At 44.2% G+C, this 18,440-nt stretch overlaps 2 protein-coding genes across 2 annotated transcripts in view; one reads left to right on the top strand and one right to left on the bottom strand.

Moving 5' to 3' along the window:
• The window catches only part of LOC146622153 (regulator of G protein signaling 3-like), a 30,283-nt gene extending 28,374 nt beyond the window's left edge, over positions 1 to 1,909 (bottom strand). Inside the window, exon 1 of the mRNA XM_085366985.1 lies at positions 1,878 to 1,909. Coding sequence (XP_085223111.1) covers positions 1,878 to 1,909 — 32 coding nt within the window. The remainder of the gene's footprint in view (positions 1 to 1,877) is intronic.
• Positions 1,910 to 3,517: 1,608 nt separating this feature from the next.
• On the top strand, positions 3,518 to 18,440 carry fibcd1a (fibrinogen C domain containing 1a). Its single transcript, XM_085366984.1, has 9 exons — positions 3,518 to 3,600; positions 4,522 to 4,600; positions 9,551 to 9,666; positions 9,743 to 10,103; positions 10,750 to 10,882; positions 15,029 to 15,165; positions 16,684 to 16,780; positions 17,788 to 17,967; positions 18,044 to 18,440. Exons 1-9 carry the CDS (start codon positions 3,584 to 3,586, stop codon positions 18,298 to 18,300), a joined length of 1,377 nt encoding a protein of 458 aa, XP_085223110.1. The 5' UTR covers positions 3,518 to 3,583; the 3' UTR covers positions 18,301 to 18,440.

The following is an 18,440-nucleotide window of genomic DNA, read 5'->3' as shown; positions in this document are numbered from 1 at the left end:
ATATATGGACTATAAGGATAAATAAATGTGAGACTTCGTCATTGATCACCAAAGAAGCTGCTGGACTGCATCAGGCCGTCGCTGATTTATCATCCTGCCGTCTTTCCCTGTGCACGAACCCGTTCACACCTCTCGTTAGTCCTGTGCCACAAATCCTCGAGTTGACATTATCTTGGAGGAGAGGACAGTAGCATCGTGCTCCTGCCCTGCAGCATTGTTAGAGGAATGGTTGGTAACAGCAGGGATAACACGAGCCCTGATATCTGCCATTAATAAAACATCTGAATACGTTTTCACTCATCGCTTTCAATGCTTCACGAGGAGCAGCATTAGGAGGATCTAGAACAACTGATTTCAAACAACTGCAGTTCAAAGCTGGAGTAAACACCAGCTGTTAGCTGCTGATGGTGGAGATCGTGGCTAAGCTCCACCCTGACTGGCTGTCCGAGCTGAGGTAGTGACAGTCTGGAGGGACAAGGTCAGGAAACGGGCGTAACTTCTGTCACCAGAAGAAACTCCAGACACTGAGAGGTGAAGAAGCCAATGAGAATGAAGGTCTCCTTTGCTATCTGGCATGAACCAGAGCCCACCCAGCTCCAACTATCTGCGTGGGGACGTCGAAACCTGTGCTGGGGAAAGCTCTGGGCACTGCAACCAGTTATAATGATTAACGGCACTCAAAATAAAAGCAGTAGAAAAGTTACCGATTGACATGATTTGAGAGCTGTTTGTGCAGACTGAGTGGAATGAAGCAGGTGGAGAAACAGCCGCTGCCTCAGACGCATGAAGCTGGGTAACAGCTCGGGTGTGCGTGTGTTTCGGTGTCACAAGCTGTTCTGCCATTTCCTAGGTTAGGGTTGGGCTTCTGAAGTGACCAGTTTACCTCGACCCGTGTCATCGAGCAGCTCACAGGATCGGCCCGGCTGATCCGTCTACTCGGCTTTGGACCGTTATCACAAAGTTTTCAAACAGACGGAGCTCAGGGCGGCCAGCAGAATGAAAGAGGAGAGACACCGGGGGGTCAGCTTCTTCACGGTCAGATGACAGCTCATTTTTTTTATTAATCCTTTATTTATCCAGGTAAAAAAATCGCATTGAGATTAAAAATCTCATTTCCAAGAGAGACCTGGCATCATGGCAACAAAAAGCTCATCAGATGTAGGTGAATTTAATATCTCAGGCCGGTATAGCCGCAAGCAAGCCGTGTTTTTAAATGGATCTTGTTAACATTCACAGCCCATAATGAGTATCCAGGCATATATGGAGGTTTGTATAAGAATGAGCTGTGTGTGTGTACATGTACATGGCTGTATTAGGTTCTTGAGCTTTACTAGGGTTGGTCATGTTCCTTCCACTGGTTCGTGAGCCGACAGGATGCGTGTAGAGCTGCACGCCATCGTCATTAATTCAGGTCAGATGTTCACAGAGGTTAGCATGTGCCCTGTGCTGGGGGGGATGTTTCTCAGAGTCTGCATTTCTGTTTCTTTGTTAAACACGTTTTATGCACAGAGGACAACAGATGGGAACCTGGCACCGTTACACTACAGGTCTGGGCAAACTGAGTGCTTAATTGCTAAATGGCGGATGGGTCAGACATAAACCATCGGCAGGATATCGTACTCCTGCAGGAAACTGATTGGAAAGATACATTTCATATAAGGTGGACTGAGAAAGTAACTCCAGGGTTCAGCCTGCATTTTCTGTACGACCAACTTTCTTCTCATCGAGGTAACTTCAGAGCAGTTTGGATTCTTTGCTCACCAAATCTGAATTTTTTTCTTTCTTTTTCAAACTTTAGATTTTTCATTTCTTTTGACGTTTTTTTTCCTGGAGCCCTTTCAAGTTACAATATTCCTAATGTTGAGGTTCAGTCTCACCTTTTTCTGCTGCAGAGAGAAGCCGAGTCCATCTGTCCAACATACAAACTCCACAGCTAACCAACCTGACTATCCAACTGTGTAACCAGCTAACTAACCCTAACGACTGACCCCAGAGCAGCAGCAGTCCAACGTCTCTCCTCTTTGTCTCTGTTTGTTTCTTCAGCTTCTCTGAAGGAAAGAAATTCAAACAGCTTAGAATTTTAACCTTGTCAGCTTCCAGCAAGCATACCCACCTGCTTCCTGTCTGCTCTTTCAGAATGAAAGCTCCTGCTCAACCTGCTGTACTGGAAACATCTGTCTCCTCCTTTTCAAACATGTAGAAGAGCACGAGTCTGTCCAATCAGAGCAGCTCAGTGAGTTTATAATGTGCAGCAGTGGCTTCAGAGCCTGAGTCACAGGCACAGAGTTTTACTTTGGAGGGCCCTGCCTGATTTCCTGTGTGGTTGAGATGAAATTCACATTCAATGTCACATTACTGCCTGCTGCACACACACACACACGTTAGTCATTAACGGGGGGGTCAACATGTGGAAGCAGCTCCTCCAATCAGAGCGCAGCATGTGATTAACACGGTAACCACAAGTATGTCAGAGGGAGGAAACTAACCACATGACCTGAAATCTGTGGACACGCCAATGGGTTCAATGAGTTCCCAGTGCTGAACTTTCTAAGAAGAATGTGGAGGTCAGAGGTCAGCACACAGATGGCTGCAGGAGGAGGAAACAAACGCGTCTGCGGTTCATTTCAAACATAACGAGGAGCTCGGTGTCCACCAGAGGATCACCCCACATCTCAGCCACACACGGCGCCTTTGGACACTCAGTTTGTCCCAGCTGTCACAGTGTAGGGTCTGGATGATGTCACAGAGAGCGGGTCCCCTGATGCAACATTCAGTTTGGTACAGTAGGCAGACACGCTAACGTGTTCGCACATTTAACCAAAGAAGCCACCTTAAGACATGTTCTGCCAGTCTCACCCCTTATATGGTCGTCTCAGGCACAGAACCTCCGCCCCTCAGCTGACTGTCTTCAGGCTCTGGCTGGCATCATTGTCCTCTGTTAGAACGAGCATGGCTCTGCCTGGCTCACCTTCTCTGTGTACGTTCTTCCTTTAGCATCATTCAGTCTCTGTCCTGTGCTGATCACGTTCAGTGGGACGACTGGATAAGCGCTCGACTCTGTGTCTGTTTAACCCGGAGTGACTGTCCGGCACTACGTCCCAGTAAGACCGAGGCCGTGCTTACCTGTGAACTAGCATCAGTCAGAGTTCATGTCGTCTGGTTCACATATTACATCTGCAGCAGGGCTCGATGTCACAGAAAGAAGCATTATTTTGAACTGTGACTCATGCTAAGCTGCTCTCAGAGTCCAACAGTAAGAATGGAAATAAGGGAGCTGTGTGTCATGTGTTGGTTCAGACTGAGCGTGCTCAGAGCGTGAGCTGCAATCACACTTCAGTCCTGAGGTGGCACTGTGACCGCCTCCAGCCGGTAAAGCCGATCAGATCAGCGTTCTCTCTCTCTGAGCCAGGGTCTCTCGCTCCTCCCGGCAGCAGATGGTCTCTCTCTCTTGCCCTCGCCCGCCCTCTTGCTCGCCCACTGGCAGATGGTCTCTCTCTCTCTCTCTGAGGATGACAGAACGTGCCAGGCGTCGTCGAGCAGAGAGGCAATAAAGTTTACAGTGATTTGAATTTAGAATTTTTGAATGTTGGCGGCCGACAGGTGAGTTATTGATTACTGATGTCAGCGTGCGATCACATGGTCAGCAGGTCATGGGTTAAACACTCAGACTGTGGATTCACATTAGAGCATTTATATTTATGAAACGTTTGAGCTTCTGTTTGTGTGTTAGCTGTTATGTTTCTTTGTGTTCTGGTTGTTTCATGTTTTGCTGTAAGAACACGTGATTTTACCAACTTTGGGGATGAATGATGTTAATTGGATTTTATTGTCCTGTTTTCTGTTTGAACAAATAGCATCACCTGTTTTTGACTTTCAGGCTTCAGAGCTCAGTCGTGAGGCTGTGCTGTCACAGTGACATGTTCAAAGTTGGTGTTGATCTGCTGGATTAAAGCAAAGATGACCTCTGAACTTTGTTCTCTAACGTGGTGCCTTTAAAGACCAGCTCAGTGTTTGGAACGAATCTGTTTCCTCTATTAGCTCCTCACTGACAGTAAAATCTGTCAAAATGTGTGGTGCTGTGTCAACACACCAACACCAGCAGGCTTTCTTTAGTGGAAGCACCTGCACAGGTTTGAGGTTGGGCACTGGCAACACGTCAGTGGAAAACAAGGACAACCCGCCAAGTGAGCAGCTGGTTTCCTAGCACAGGTTCAGGACGTCACTGAGGAGCATCTGCTGCTAATGAACCCGTTATGGTGCCATCGTAAACACCCTAAAAGGGTCAGGAGGTCTGACACGTCACTACAGAGGTCAAGTGTTAGGGGTCTGTCACTGCTGAGGTTATATCCGGTAATGGGCAGGTGTCTCAGGAAAGGTTTGAGGTTTAGAGTTCAGTGAAGTCACTGATGAAGTTCTGGGGACGCCGAAAAGGAGCTGGACAGGGGTCAGGGATCAGGGGTCAGGAAGGGGTCACTGAGGAGGTAAGCGGAGGAATAACCTCAGACTGTGTTTGTGTTCTAGGATGATGCTGAATGATCGGTGGACCATCATGAACAACAGCAGCTCAGAGCTCGACAGCAAGCGGCCAAACAAGCACAAGGTATCTCCACGTTAGCCGTTAGCACCTAGCTGCGTTGGCTCAGACAGCAGAGAGCCGCGCAGAGTTAAGTCGTGTTAATCTGGAGTTAAACTGTCAGATCAGCGCAGGAGTAATCTTCAGCATATGTCGGCTTTACTGCAGATTACACCCTGCAGGAGCATGCAGGATCTTCACGCCACTTCTAACTAGAGATGGCACGATACCACTTTTTTATGTCCAATACCGATATCATAAATTTGGATATCTGCCGATACCGATATGAATCCGATATAGTGTTTTTTAATCAATAAAACAGTTTTTTGAATATCTTGCTGCATTTTGTATAAGTTCATACTAAAGTTTAAATAAACAACAACACTAAAGCTATTCTGTTATACTGTATGCAAAAAATACAACAAAATATGTCATAGATCAGCAACACTGGTCAATCTAATAAACTTAAACCTGCTCCATCCTCCCTATTCTGGTATTTTAAAGAGTAAGCAACCTGACTAATAGGGTTGCAAACTCCCAGCAAAAAAAAAAAAAAAAGGGAACCACCCCCCACCCTCCACCTCATGATGCTTAATCGACGTAATCAACTTTAATTTGATGCAGTGTGAAAAAAAAATGCACAGAAATAAATTATTTTTCAAGAATAATTAAATAGATTCAACATCTTTCTTCTACAGAACTGCAGACTGCACAGATGGTACCTTCCCAAAGAAAAAGTACTATAGCTTACTAGGGTATATTAGACTTAACAGTTACTATATACAGTAATGGACTTCTATACATTTTATATCAGATTAAAACTTTGGGTGTAAGATTCAGATAATTATTTATTAAAAGCTCGACATTTTAAATGAGAATAAGAAAGAAAAGTATGTCTTTGTGCCCCTTTTCCCTGTTCATGCCCTATCGGCCCCCCTGGCTAAACTTTGCTAGATCCGCCCCTGCACAGTTACCAGCGTCAGCTACGTAGAAAAAGATCCTTGAGTGGAAAGTAATATTAAATAAATCCTAACAACAGCTGATCAAGCTTAAACGTGCTGCTGTTGTTCAGCTGCTGGTTTCCTCTTTCTGGTGCAAAGTGGGCCAAAAACAAACAAGAGAGACGATCAGCTGATCATTGATCAGTTTCGTGATTGAAGTAGCAGCAAGAAGAGGCAGTCGCTCCATATATCGGTTGTTAAGCTCAACGCTGGAATGCTTTACAAACATTCAGAGATGAACTTACACACTTGCTTTACTTCTCTCGGGGATCACTTCCTCGGAGATGAAATGCTGATTTGGTAGCGAGGCTACAAACACACACAGCCGCTCTATCACATGATGCATACTGCTCCGACGTGCTACGGTTATGAGCCGAGTTACGCCGTGTCGCAAGTTTTGTGAGGTGCTTTTTTGATATTTAATGGATCGGATTACATTTTTTATTTCTCTCGGATATCCGATCCAGTAATTTAGGTCAGTATCGGACCGATACCGATGCATAATATCGGATCGGTCCATCTCTACTTCTAACCCTCACACACGCTCTGACAGGAAGCTGCACACAAAATGCACTGCCCTAACACGGAGCGTCATGACTGCCGCCGCCATGTTGGTTTTGATTTCAGGAAGTGACCACATTTGGATGAGAGAGTAATAAACTACCAGCAGAGGCGGGCAGAGTAGCCAAAACATTGTACTCAAGTAACTGTAGCGCTACCACAACATGGTTTTACTCAAGTAAAAGTAAAAAGTAGCCATCCAAGAAATTACTCGAGTAAGAGTGAAAAAGTATTTAGTAAAAAAGGCTACTTGAGTACTCAGTAACTGATCATAACATCTGATTTAATGTTTAACAATGAGATAATCAGACAGACACATTTTAAAGACTGAAAAGCAACAAAACAATAATAAAGCTAAGCAGAAAAAAGAAATATTAGGGCAGGTAGACATTATCTACCCCAGTATTTATATATTACTTCTGCAAATGTCACAGCAGAGAGTAACATTAACACAACAAGTCTGACTTATAACCTGCAGGTTTGTGTCTGTCGCCTGCATTTTTGGTTAAAACGTGTTCATTACTCATCCACTGATGTTACTCACACTGAGTAGCCAGAATAAGAGTAGTGATACTTCATAATAATATTACTCAAGTAAAAGTAAAAAGTACAGTTGTCATGGTCCTGAGCCTGCCGACTCAGTGTTTTGTGTTTCCTTATGCTTTTGTTCATTCCGAGTATGTATGCTGTGGTGATTTGCCATTTGTTAGGTTTCTGTTCTTTGCCTGCCTGCTCCCACTTCTCTGTGTTCCCTCCGTCTGTCCATGGTGTCACACTGTCTGCTTGTGAATCTGTCTGTTTAGTTCTGTGTCTTGTCTGGTTCTGTGTCTGTGAGTTTCCTGTTTTATTGTTCAGTTCAGTTCAGTTCATTTTTATTTCAAACATTTCAAACATGTGCCTTCACAATCATTACAAAATATCATTCCATTATTTGTTTGAAAAGGAGTAGGCTGAAGTATTTACTTATTTGTCCCTACCCCCTCAAGTTTTACCTCTCATTCATTTAATTTTTTTTTTGTCTTAAATTAAACAAACAACATATGAAACATATAAACATATGAAGTAAAACAAAACATAACATACATAAATCAAAAACAAGAAATTAGCAAGCCCCACCACAGTATAGTTTCTTTCATATGAAAAATACAGAATGTGTATATTTGCAGATACACAAGTTATGGAAAAACAACAAACCAAAACAAAACAAAAAAACAAAAAAAACAACCAAAAAAGAACCGCAACACCATTACCAGCAACATTACCGTCCTGGGTTAACCCCGTTTTCTTCATTCTTATACTTATTTAAAATTAGGTTTTTATATTTTACTTTAAACTGTTTTATATTTTGACTGTCTTTTATTTCTTCTGTTAGACTGTTCCATAATTTAACTCCTGAAATTGAGATTGACATAGTTCTTAAAGTTGTTCTAGCACTTTGTATTTTTAAATTCCATTTCCCTCTTAAGTTATACCCACCTTCTCTTTCTATGAACAATTTACAGATTTCTTTGGGAAGCAATTTATTTCTGACTTTATACATTATTTGCGCTGTTTTAAGCTTCACCAAGTCTTGGAATTTAATAGCTTGCATTTTGACAAAGAGTGCATTTGTATGGTCCCTGTACCCTACATTATTTATTAATCTAATGGCCCTTTTCTGTATTATAGTTATTGTTTGTGTGTTACTTTTGTATGTGTTTCCCCAGACCTCTACACAGTAGCTCATATATGGCAGTAGTAAAGCACAGTATAAAATGTGCAGTGCTTTCTGATCCAACATATGCTTTGCTTTTCCCAGGACGGCAATGCCCCGTGCCAATTTCCCCCGAACATAAGTAATGTGTGGCTTCCAACAGAGCTTGTGGTCAATGATCACCCCAAGAAATTTTATTTCATTTACTCTTTCTAAATATACATTGTCAACACATATTTCTACTTCGATGTTTTTCTTTTGGTTTCCAAACAACATAAATTTGGTTTTATCGAGATTCAATGATAATTTATTTATATCAAACCACTTCTTTAATATCGTTAATTCCTGTGTGATCATTTCCAAAACCTGTGGCAATTCCCCACCTGCACACAGTATATTTGTGTCATCTGCAAATATTACAAACTTTAAAATCTCCGATACTCTGCAGATATCATTTAAGTACATAATAAACATTTTTGGACCCAGTACTGAACCTTGAGGTACTCCACAAGCTATATCCATCAAATTAGATTTATATTCATTTATTTGTACATATTGTTGCCTATTCCCTACATAGCTTTTTAACCATTCCAAAACCACTCCCCTAAACCCGTACTTTTCCAGTTTTTTTAATAGAATTTCATGATTAACAGTATCAAACGCCTTCTTTAGATCTAAGAAAACTCCGAGCGCATACCTCTTATTATCCATACATTCCGTTATCTTTTCCATTAGATCTATCAGTGCCAAAGCTGTTGATCTGTTGTTTCTGAACCCATACTGACTATCTGTCATTAATTCATATTTTTCCACAAAACTGTCAAATCTTTTTATGAAGAGTTTTTCCAGTATCTTAGAGAACTGGGAGAGTATTGACACTGGTCTATAGTTTGTAAAATGATGTCTTTCACCGGTTTTGTAAATGGGAATAACTTTAGCAACTTTCATTATTGTGAAGGTCTCTGTCTGATGTGAGTGTGTTCAGTTTACGTTTCCCCTGTCCCGTCAGCTCTGATTTCTCCCAGCTGTGTTGCCCTCCTGTCTCTCATCCCCTGATTACTGGTGTGTGTATTTAAGCCCTGTGTGTTCTCCTGCGTTACTCTGTGTTCCACGGTGTCCTGTTCCTTGTCTGCGGCTCTCTGCCTTGCATCCCTTTTGGTATCTTCTCAGGTTGGGTTTCTTTAGTTATTGTCCTCCCTCATTGCCTGTTTTGCCACCACTCCACTTTGTAAATAAACATCACGAGCATTATCATCCACTGCTTGCATTTTGGGTCCTTTCTCCCTCCAACACCACACGGCTCGCCTTGGCAGCCGTGACAACAGTCTAGTAAAACTACTCCAAAAAGTACTTTTTTCTTAAATGTTACTCATGTAAATGTAATTAGTTACTACCCACCTCTGCCTACCAGCTAATGCTAACTAGCCTGGTTGTCAGACTTCATCACACAAACACACAGATACCTGCTAATTAGTAAGATCCAATCACAATCCAGCAACAGGAGATTCAGTTCCCGGTGAGATGGTTCGGTTTTTAGCATCACATGACCCTGAGCTGTCGTCTTCTGGCTAATGTTGCTTGTGCTAGTTTGTCTGCTAATATGGACCCTCCTTAGAGGTTGGTAAACTCTCAGTGCTGATCCAAATTACGTTATCAGGTAATGTTACAAGCTATCTATCAACAGCTATCTGTAACTTAGCGTTTGTCTGTGTGTGTTCGTAGAAGGTGTGCAGCTTCCTGTTATGGTCTGGTGGCACGTTGGTCATCATCGCAGTCATTGTTGCAGCAACAGTTGCCATCTTGTACCTGAACCACTATCCTCTACCCTTCATCAGCAGGTAACACACCTGTACATGTCTCTCTTTCCTTCCTTCTGCCTGTCTAAATATAAATCTGGGATTGTCATGGTTACAGGGGGGAAGTGTCCTCATCTGTAGTTTCAACCAATCCCAAAGAGTCTGGGCCCCTGGTGACAGTGTCACGTGTTGCAGACGGAGAGCCAATCAGCATCTTCCTGGACCCAAACTGTCCGGACTTTAGTGAGCACTTCCTCCGATGGGAGGTGCTGCAGAGCTCGCTGCTACGGGCGCTGACCAATTACAATGCAGATGATTGGCAGGACCACGGATTTGTCCAGAAGCTGGAGGAGGAGCTAAAGGTGTTATTAGGCCACACCCACAACCTGAGAGTGGAAGCTGATTCGCTGAAAAGAGGCCAAGGTGTTCTGGACCAACGATTGGACAGACTGCAGAGTGAACAGAGCCGCATCGTCAAGGTATGAATCAAAGTAATTAAAATGTAATTGAATGAATGAAATAGGAATGCACTGCTGGAAGAGAGTGAAATGCAATTTTATTTAAGTTAAATGAAAGAGAAGACCGACATCCCCTAGGCAACATTAAATAAGACACGAAACTGATACAATATCAAAATATCGAGTTTGTACACAAATGAGGCATCTGTCATGGTGATATAGATACATATGGATTACAAAAGAATACATAATCCAGTCTTTAAGTCTGACGTCATTAGCTGTTTCCAGGTCCAAACTCTGCTTCAGGTCCCAAAGTCAAACGAACACTGCAGCATCACTGAGTTAAAAACTGTCTAAATTCTTTCATCTTTAATAAAATGATCAGCGTTGCTGTTTTACCAGGTGTAACAATTAAGTTTAACATCCAGGCATCCATGAAAACTGAATTTATTACATTTAATGTTGTTAGAAGTTAGCTCGCTAGCTTCCAGCTAAACATGATATAGCATGTTCTGAGTGAGAGACTTCTGAAACAATTCAAATGTACATCTCTGATCAACCTGAAGTCCACTGTCATCTCCTTTCCTTTGGCAGCAAGGCAAAGCTAGGTTGTTGTTACTGGTCTTATATTACTAAACAGTCCCTCCCTCTTTGTGTACCTGTACAGGTGATGTCTGACAATCACTCAGGTGTGTTGAAGTTGGTGGCAGGTTTCAGTGATTCTCTGCTCAGCCTGCAGAGGGAGACAGATAGTCTGAGGAGCCTGAAGAGTGAGCTGAGCAAAGACAGCACTCTCAGAGGTAACGCACACGCACACACACACACACGCGCACACACACACGCACACACGCGCACACACAGGTGAATCACAGGTAGATGTTCTACATTTCAGAATAATTTCCATCATTTTCCCAGCTGGCTCATTACATTTGAAATCTGCTTTTGTTTACACATTTCCTGCTCGATTGTCTCCCATTTTTGTTACAAAGTTTTGGTTTGAACATTTATGATGTTAAATTTTAGCTTCATATTACAAATAAATGTTTTTACCTTCAAAGTGAATCAGAATCTGTATCTGAACAGATACATAAAAAAATGTCTGCAGACTGAAAATCTGAGCAAAAGTCCAACATTCCAGAAAAGTCCCAAATCACCAGCTCGTACCACGTCCTCATTTTTACTTTGACAGCATTTCTAGTAGATCATGGCAGATGGCGTGAGCCTGAATGGAGGCCTTGGTTTGGGGACGGCCTCAGAGGGGCCCGACGGTGGCAGATCCCCGTGCACTCACGAGAAGTGCATGAATAGTAAAAGGGAGGCAGGATGAACAGCTTGTAGTGTAACTAGGAACCATTTCTGAATGGTATATAGTTCAGCCAACCGTCAGGCGTCTCAGGAGGGGAAAGCGGTGCTCTACCTGCACTGTGTATAGTGCTGGCGGAGCGCTGCTGACGTCAACTGAGAAAATTGTCAGGCGGTGGAAGGAATACTTCGAGGACCTCCTTAATCCCACTGACACGTCTTCCGAGGAGGAAGCAGAGTCTGAGGATGAGGGGAATGACCCGCCAATTTCCGGGGGCGAGGTCACTGAGGCAGTTAAACAACTCCTTGGTGGCAGAGCCCCTGGTGTTGATGAGGTCCGCCCCGAGTTCCTGAAGGCTCTGGACGTTGTAGGGCTGTCCTGGTTGACACGCCTCTGCAATGTTGCATGGAGATCAGGGGCAGTACCCGTGGACTGGCAGACCGGGGTGGTGGTCCCCATCTTTAGGCCCTACCCTGTTCTCATTATATATGCTTCCTTTAAGTGCTATCTTTGAGAAATACCACATTGCTTTTCATTATTATGCCGACGACATCCAGATCTATTTTGAGTTAAATGATGATCTAGCTCTGTCCTTGAGTAGCTTTCGAGAGTGCATGTGTGAGGTCAAGCAATGGCTTCTGGCAAATACTCTTATCCTTAATGATAAGAAAACTGAAATTATGATCTTTGGCAGTGACGCTCTCCGTGCCAAACTTCATGATGCCTTTGGTTTTCTCACTAGCTCTTTCTCTGACACTGTTAGGAATCTGGGTGTGCTACTTGACAGCTCATTTAAACTTGATAAACAAGTGTCTGCTGTCGTCAGATCCAGTTTTTACCAACTTCGCCTTATTTCTAAGGCCAAACACTACATCCCGCACAATGATCTGGAAAAGCTCATCCATGCCTTTGTAACGTCAAGGCTAGATTATTGTAATTCACTTTATTTTGGTCTCCACTCTACCCTTCTACATAGATTACAGACAGTCCAGAATGCCGCTGCACGCATTCTAACTAAAACTAAGAAGTTTGCTCACATCACTCCCGTCCTTGCTGATCTGCACTGGTTGCCTGTGAAATTTCGTATTCAATTTAAAATTCTGTTGCTTACTTTTAAAATTACTAATAACACAGGACCAAGCTATCTTAAGGAACTCTTAAACTCATATGCTCCTGCGAGGGCTTTAAGATCATCCTCACAGTTATTGTTGGTTCAGCCCAGATCTCGTTTGAAGTCTAGAGGTGATCGAGCGTTTGCTCTAGCTGCACCTGAGCTGTGGAATAATCTCCCGATTGGCATCCGGGCGTCTGATTCTATTCAATCTTTTAAATCACGGCTTAAAACATATCTGTTTGAACTTGCTTTTTCTACCAGTTAAATCCTGGCCTTGTTTGCAGTGAGTTATTCTATTAATTTTTCTGTTTGTCTTGCGTTGTCTATGTTCTCTATCACTGTGTTTGATGGTACAGCTTTACTTTGCTATAGCTGTGTGCTATAGTTTACTCTTATTAGTGGTTTTTACCTGTGAACATAATTCCACACTTATATGACTCTGATATTATAGTGTTAATTGTTTTATTCTTTTATTCTTTTATGTAAAGCACTTTGGCATGCCCTTGGCTTTTAAATGTGCTCTATAAATAAAGATTGTTGTTGTTGTTGTTGTTTAAGAAGGGGGACCGGAGGGTGTGTTCCAACTACAGGGGGATCACACTCCTCAGCCTCCCTGGGAAAGTCTATGCCAGGGTGCTGGAAAGGAGAGTTCGTCCGTTAGTCGAACCTCGGATACAGGAGGAACAATGCAGTTTTCGTCCTGGTCGCGGAACACTGGACCAGCTCTTTATCCTCTCGAGGATACTTGAGGGGGCATGGGAGTTTGCTCAACCAGTCTACATGTGTTTTGTGGACTTGGAGAAGGCATTCGACCGTGTCCCTCGGGGTGTCCTGTGGGAGGTGCTGCGGGAGTATGGGGTGTCTGGCCCATTGCTACGGGCCATTCGATCCCTATATAACCGTTGCAAGAGCTTGGTTCGCATTGCCGGCAATAAGTCGGACTCGTTCCCGGTGGGTGATGGGCTCCGCCAGGGCTGCCCTTTGTCTCCGGTTCTGTTCATAATTTTTATGGACAGGATTTCTAGGCGCAGCCAAGTGGCGGAGGGCTTTCACTTAGGTGGCCTCAGAATCTCATCTCTGCTTTTCACGGATGATGTGGTTCTGTTGGCTTCATCGGGTGAGGGCCTCCAGCTCGCACGGGAACGGTTCGCAGCCGAGTGTGAAGCAGCGGGAATGAGGATCAGCACCTCCAAATCTGAGGCCATGGTTCTCAGCCGGAAAAGGGTGGAGTGCCCACTCCGGGTCGGGGATGAGTTCCTGCCCCAAGTGGAGGAGTTCAAGTATCTCGGGGTCTTGTTCGCGAGTGATGGGAGAAGGGAGCCGGAGATCGACAGACGGATTGGGGCTGCAGCTGCAGTAATGCGGACGCTGCACCGGTCCGTCGTGGTGAAGAGGGAGCTGAGTGTAAAAGCGAAGCTCTCAATTTACCGGTCGATCTACGTCCCTACCCTCACCTATGGCCACGAGCTGTGGGTAGTGACCGAAAGAACGAGATCGCGGATACAAGCGGCAGAAATGAGCTTCCTCCGAAGGGTGGCTGGCCTCTCCCTTAGAGATAGGGTGAGAAGTTCGGCCATCCGGGAGGGGCTCAGAGTAGAGCAGCTGCTGCTCCACATCGAAAGGAGCCAGCTGAGGTGGTTCGGGCATCTGACAAGGATGCCCCCTGGGCGCCTCCTGGGTGAGGTGTTCCAGGCATGTCCCACCGGGAGGAGGCCCCGGGGCAGACCCAGGACACGCTGGAGAGATTATATCTCTTGGCTGGCCTGGGAACGCCTTGGTATTCCCCCGGATAAGCTGGAGGAGGTGGCTGGGGAGAGGGAGGTCTGGGCCTCTTTGCTTAGGCTGCTGCCCCCGCGACCCGGCCTCGGATAAAGCGGATGAAGATGGATGAATGGATGGATGGATATAGTTCAGTTTCACAGTACAGCAACATTTTGAACACAAAACATTTTAACCTGAATTCTCAAACGTCACTTCAGAGTGATAGCACAAATGCACATATTTAACTGAGTGATGTCCTCGGTTATAATGAGCCTTTTGTCTTCTCCTCCCCGTCCCTCGGTCCTGTCCGTTCTCACCATAATTACTTAAAAAGTAAAATAAATAATAAAGATTGAATAAACTATGAAAATCACGTGGACGAGTACACGAAAAGCCAAAATGGTCCGTGTGGGAACACAAATCTATTGGGACTAGTTCTGGACGGTACAGTGTCAGACAGGAAAGGCAAAAAAAGTCCAAAACTCCAGGATTGTGTGTTTTTGGCTCAGACTGCCTCCTCGAGTTTGTGTGTTTGTGGTACAGCCTTCATGTTATCGACGAGCCTTTGTATAATAACAGCTATCTAACACACTAACTGACCTGTGAGTCACTGACTGTGCATGCAGACCTGTTGATTTCAGATGAATGACACACAAATAAAGAAGATAAGTAGCTGTCACCTGAGTCCAGGTGTGTCTGACAGGTGGACAGAGTGACCTCCACAGACACACCTGTGTTGCTGATGATGTCATTTCCCCTGTCCCTCAGCTGTCAGACCCAGGGACTGCAGCGACATCCTGAAATCTGGTGTCTCTCAGGATGGCGTTTACTCCGTGTTTCCAACCCACGACCCCAATGGCTTCATGGTTTACTGCGACATGAGCACAGATGGAGGAGGCTGGACGGTACACACACACACACACACACACACACACACACACACACACACACACACACACACCCTAGGTGCTAATTCGTTTGTCAGCCTGAGCTTGTTAGACACCTGCTTCGGTTTGACTAGCTTAGCATACAGGAGACCTGCAGGAGATCCTGTCACACCCAATGTTCCCTCTAAGCTGCGCGCGTGCGCAATTGCGCACTGCTGGCACGTCTCTGCGCACAAAGAAAAATCTAACCTGAATTGAAATTAAAATGAAAACTTTAACAATCCTGTTCTGCAGTGTTAGTCAGTGACTGGCTGCTCCTGTATGGGATCAGAACGATGCCACCTTATCCCACAGTCCAGCCAATGATGCGATTCACATTCGTATATACGCAGCTAATCAACGTCGCTGACAGGCTCTGACAGCGTCCTTATGTGCCGACACCGGTGTTTTAGCAAAGTGGCTGATGTGGAGTGAAGTCACGTTAATGACAACGTGTACAACCATTGGAGATGTGAGCAGCACAGACGGAACAACTGACGGACAAAGTGTGGACTTTATACCAGTTTGTAAACTGTGTTGATCGGCCACGTAAAACCAGAGTTATGATAAAATATCTGCAATGTTTGTTTTCTTCCTGAATACTGTCGTTGTTTATATTTACTGCAGGAAGAAACGGTAAAAACGGCGTTTTATAAGGAAAACGCTCGAAAGCCTGTGAGCAAAAACAAACTCCACCCCCTCTCCCTTTCCTATTCGTCCAAAAAAAGTACCATGTCGACCAATCAAAAAATGATATGGCAACGTGGCATCTAGTTGTTAAGAAACGGGGGGAAGTTTTAGGAGTGACGGCGGAGCGGCACAAATAATTTGTGTGGCATCAGATTTGATGCAGAACAGCTGATTGTTCTGTAAATAGTTTGAAAGGTTTATTTAAAAACACCTTGGTTGCATTTTTAGGTAAACAGCTGCAAAACACTTTGTTGTTTGCATAACTCAGTTACTTTTTTGAAGAAGTAACTATATAATTAACTGCCCAGCATTGGTCATTGTTTACTGTATGTTGCAGACAGAGTTACAGACTCTCTAACAGACCACAGACTCAGAATACAAGTCAGAGCTTTATGAAAAATAAATAAAGAAAGCTTTGTTTTCAAACTTGGAGTTCAAGTTATTTTTCCTTCCAGTAGTGTTAACATGCTACAGGTCATGAACAAGATTGTTTTAAGTTTTCATTGTAAGTGGGCTGAAGCAGTTAATTTAAAGTAGTCTAACATAAATGCTGTAATTTGATTACTTTAATAAACCATGTGACTTGGATGCTGGCGTGACCACACTGCACACGTCTGCTGTTGCTCACAGTGGTCCAAGGGACGCTCAGGGAGTTTGTGTGTTCGCTCAGACACGTGAAAAATTAGAGGGAACATTGATCACACTTCATCAATCACACCGATTAATTTTATCAGCACGACTGTTTCTTTAATTAAGACTGATAATGTACCTGTCAGAGGCTTCACACCTGTGTGTGTGTGCGTACAGGTGATTCAGAGGAGGGAGGACGGCTCGGTGAACTTCTTCAGAGGATGGGAGGCTTACAGGGACGGATTTGGGACAACGACTGGAGAGCACTGGCTTGGTCTGATACACACACGTTGGTTTTCCTGTGTTTGTGGGGGCCATTACTCACTGAGTGCACACACAGGAACCTGAACTTTATCCTTCTTAGCTGAAACAACGGGACACTGTTATCCAGTTTCCTCAGGTTTTTTTGAGCACACGTTGCACACCATGCTGAGATATTTCAAGCTGTCAGCTCACAGCTTTGAGAATCATCCTAAAATACTTTTTAGATGCTTAACAAAGAAAACATTCCTGTAAATATGGTCAGGTACAAGGACTGAATAAAAAAGTAACCAATGTCCAAGAAGAACTTCAGAAAGCTGGATTAATGTTTTAAATCAAGAAAACGAGAACTAAAGTTTTTAAATGGATGATTTAGGAGAGAAAGAAAAATATTTAAATAAAAAACACTAACCACAGAAATACTCGATACAAAACTTAGCGGTACTTCAATAAAGTACCTCAAACTGGATGTATTAAAGCTTCAGCCAAGCATGGTGTTCTTTATGTTTAACTCTTTATTCTTTGTATTTATGTATATTTCCTGAGTTGTTTGTCGGGTCATTTCACATTCAAATAATTAAAGAAGGGTTTAACCCGTCTGACCAGCCCGGGGCAAAAACAAACGTCGTGATAGGAGCTGTGCAAAACTTCAGGACCTGCTGTCATCAGTTTGAGTGATGACGGTTGGGCTGGTTTCTAATAAAACTGATCGCAGCTGGGCAACATCAGCAGCAGCTTCATGAAATGACACCTTTAATCTTCTACTTTTCACAGTAAATCTTTAACCTTGGTTGTTCCCACAGTCAGGTGGGAAAGTTTTGTTATTATTCTTTATTTTTCTAATTTCAGGTGAGAGTAACGTGTTCAAAGGTGTTTTTGTGTTTTGTCATGTAACCGAGTAGAACTTCAGGTAAAATGTTGATGGGTCCCGTGGTAAAGCGGTGAGACTGGTCCTCACAAAGACAGTGTCCAGCACACAGTTTAGAAAGCAGCACAGTGACACCTGGCTGTCTCTCTCAGGTCTGCAGAGGATCTACTCGCTCACCAGGTCAGGTGGTTCCGAGCTGCGTATCGACATGGCAGACTTCGATAACGCCACAGCGTTCGCTCAGTACTCTGAATTCTCCGTTGGTCGAGACTCCGTGAACCCCGAGGAGGACGGATACCCACTGACTGTGGACGGGTACTCCGGGACTGCAGGTACCACGCGGTAACACACAGTACCACAGATTACCACACAGTACTGCACAGTACACAGCCGGGTATTTCTCTGCAGGTGACTCCCTCCTCAAGCACTCGGGGATGCGGTTCACCACCAAAGACCGCGACCAGGACCAATCAGAGAACAACTGTGCGGCGTACTACCAGGGGGCGTGGTGGTACCGGAACTGCCACACCTCCAACTTGAATGGGCAGTACCTGAGAGGAGGCCACGCCTCCTACGCTGACGGTGTGGAGTGGTCCAGCTGGACTGGTTGGCAGTACTCGCTTCGCTTCACGGAGATGAAGATCCGACCCCGACCGGAGTCCTGAACCTGGGCCGAGAGCTCATGATTGGTTGTGACTGTAGATGGTTAGAGTCTGTATGACCTCCATAAGTACAATTGTAAATGATGGTAGACAGAGCGTTGATGTGTTACTTACCTTTTTTTGTTTCATCAATAAACTCATTT

This window comes from Diplotaxodon limnothrissa, linkage group LG12 (genome assembly GCF_057381915.1).
Source record: "Diplotaxodon limnothrissa isolate DT_005_m linkage group LG12, D_limnothrissa_male_GT1.1, whole genome shotgun sequence".
NCBI classification, from domain to species: Eukaryota; Metazoa; Chordata; class Actinopteri; order Cichliformes; family Cichlidae; genus Diplotaxodon; species Diplotaxodon limnothrissa.
This window is presented reverse-complemented; position numbering and strand designations above follow the sequence as displayed.

Bases quoted from the DNA above. Each gene is read 5' to 3' on its own strand.
- fibcd1a (XM_085366984.1), top strand. The intron at 4,601-9,550 runs GTATCTCCACGT...GTGTGTTCGTAG, and splicing joins AGCGGCCAAACAAGCACAAG to AAGGTGTGCAGCTTCCTGTT. The intron at 17,968-18,043 runs GTACCACGCGGT...ATTTCTCTGCAG, and splicing joins CGGGTACTCCGGGACTGCAG to GTGACTCCCTCCTCAAGCAC.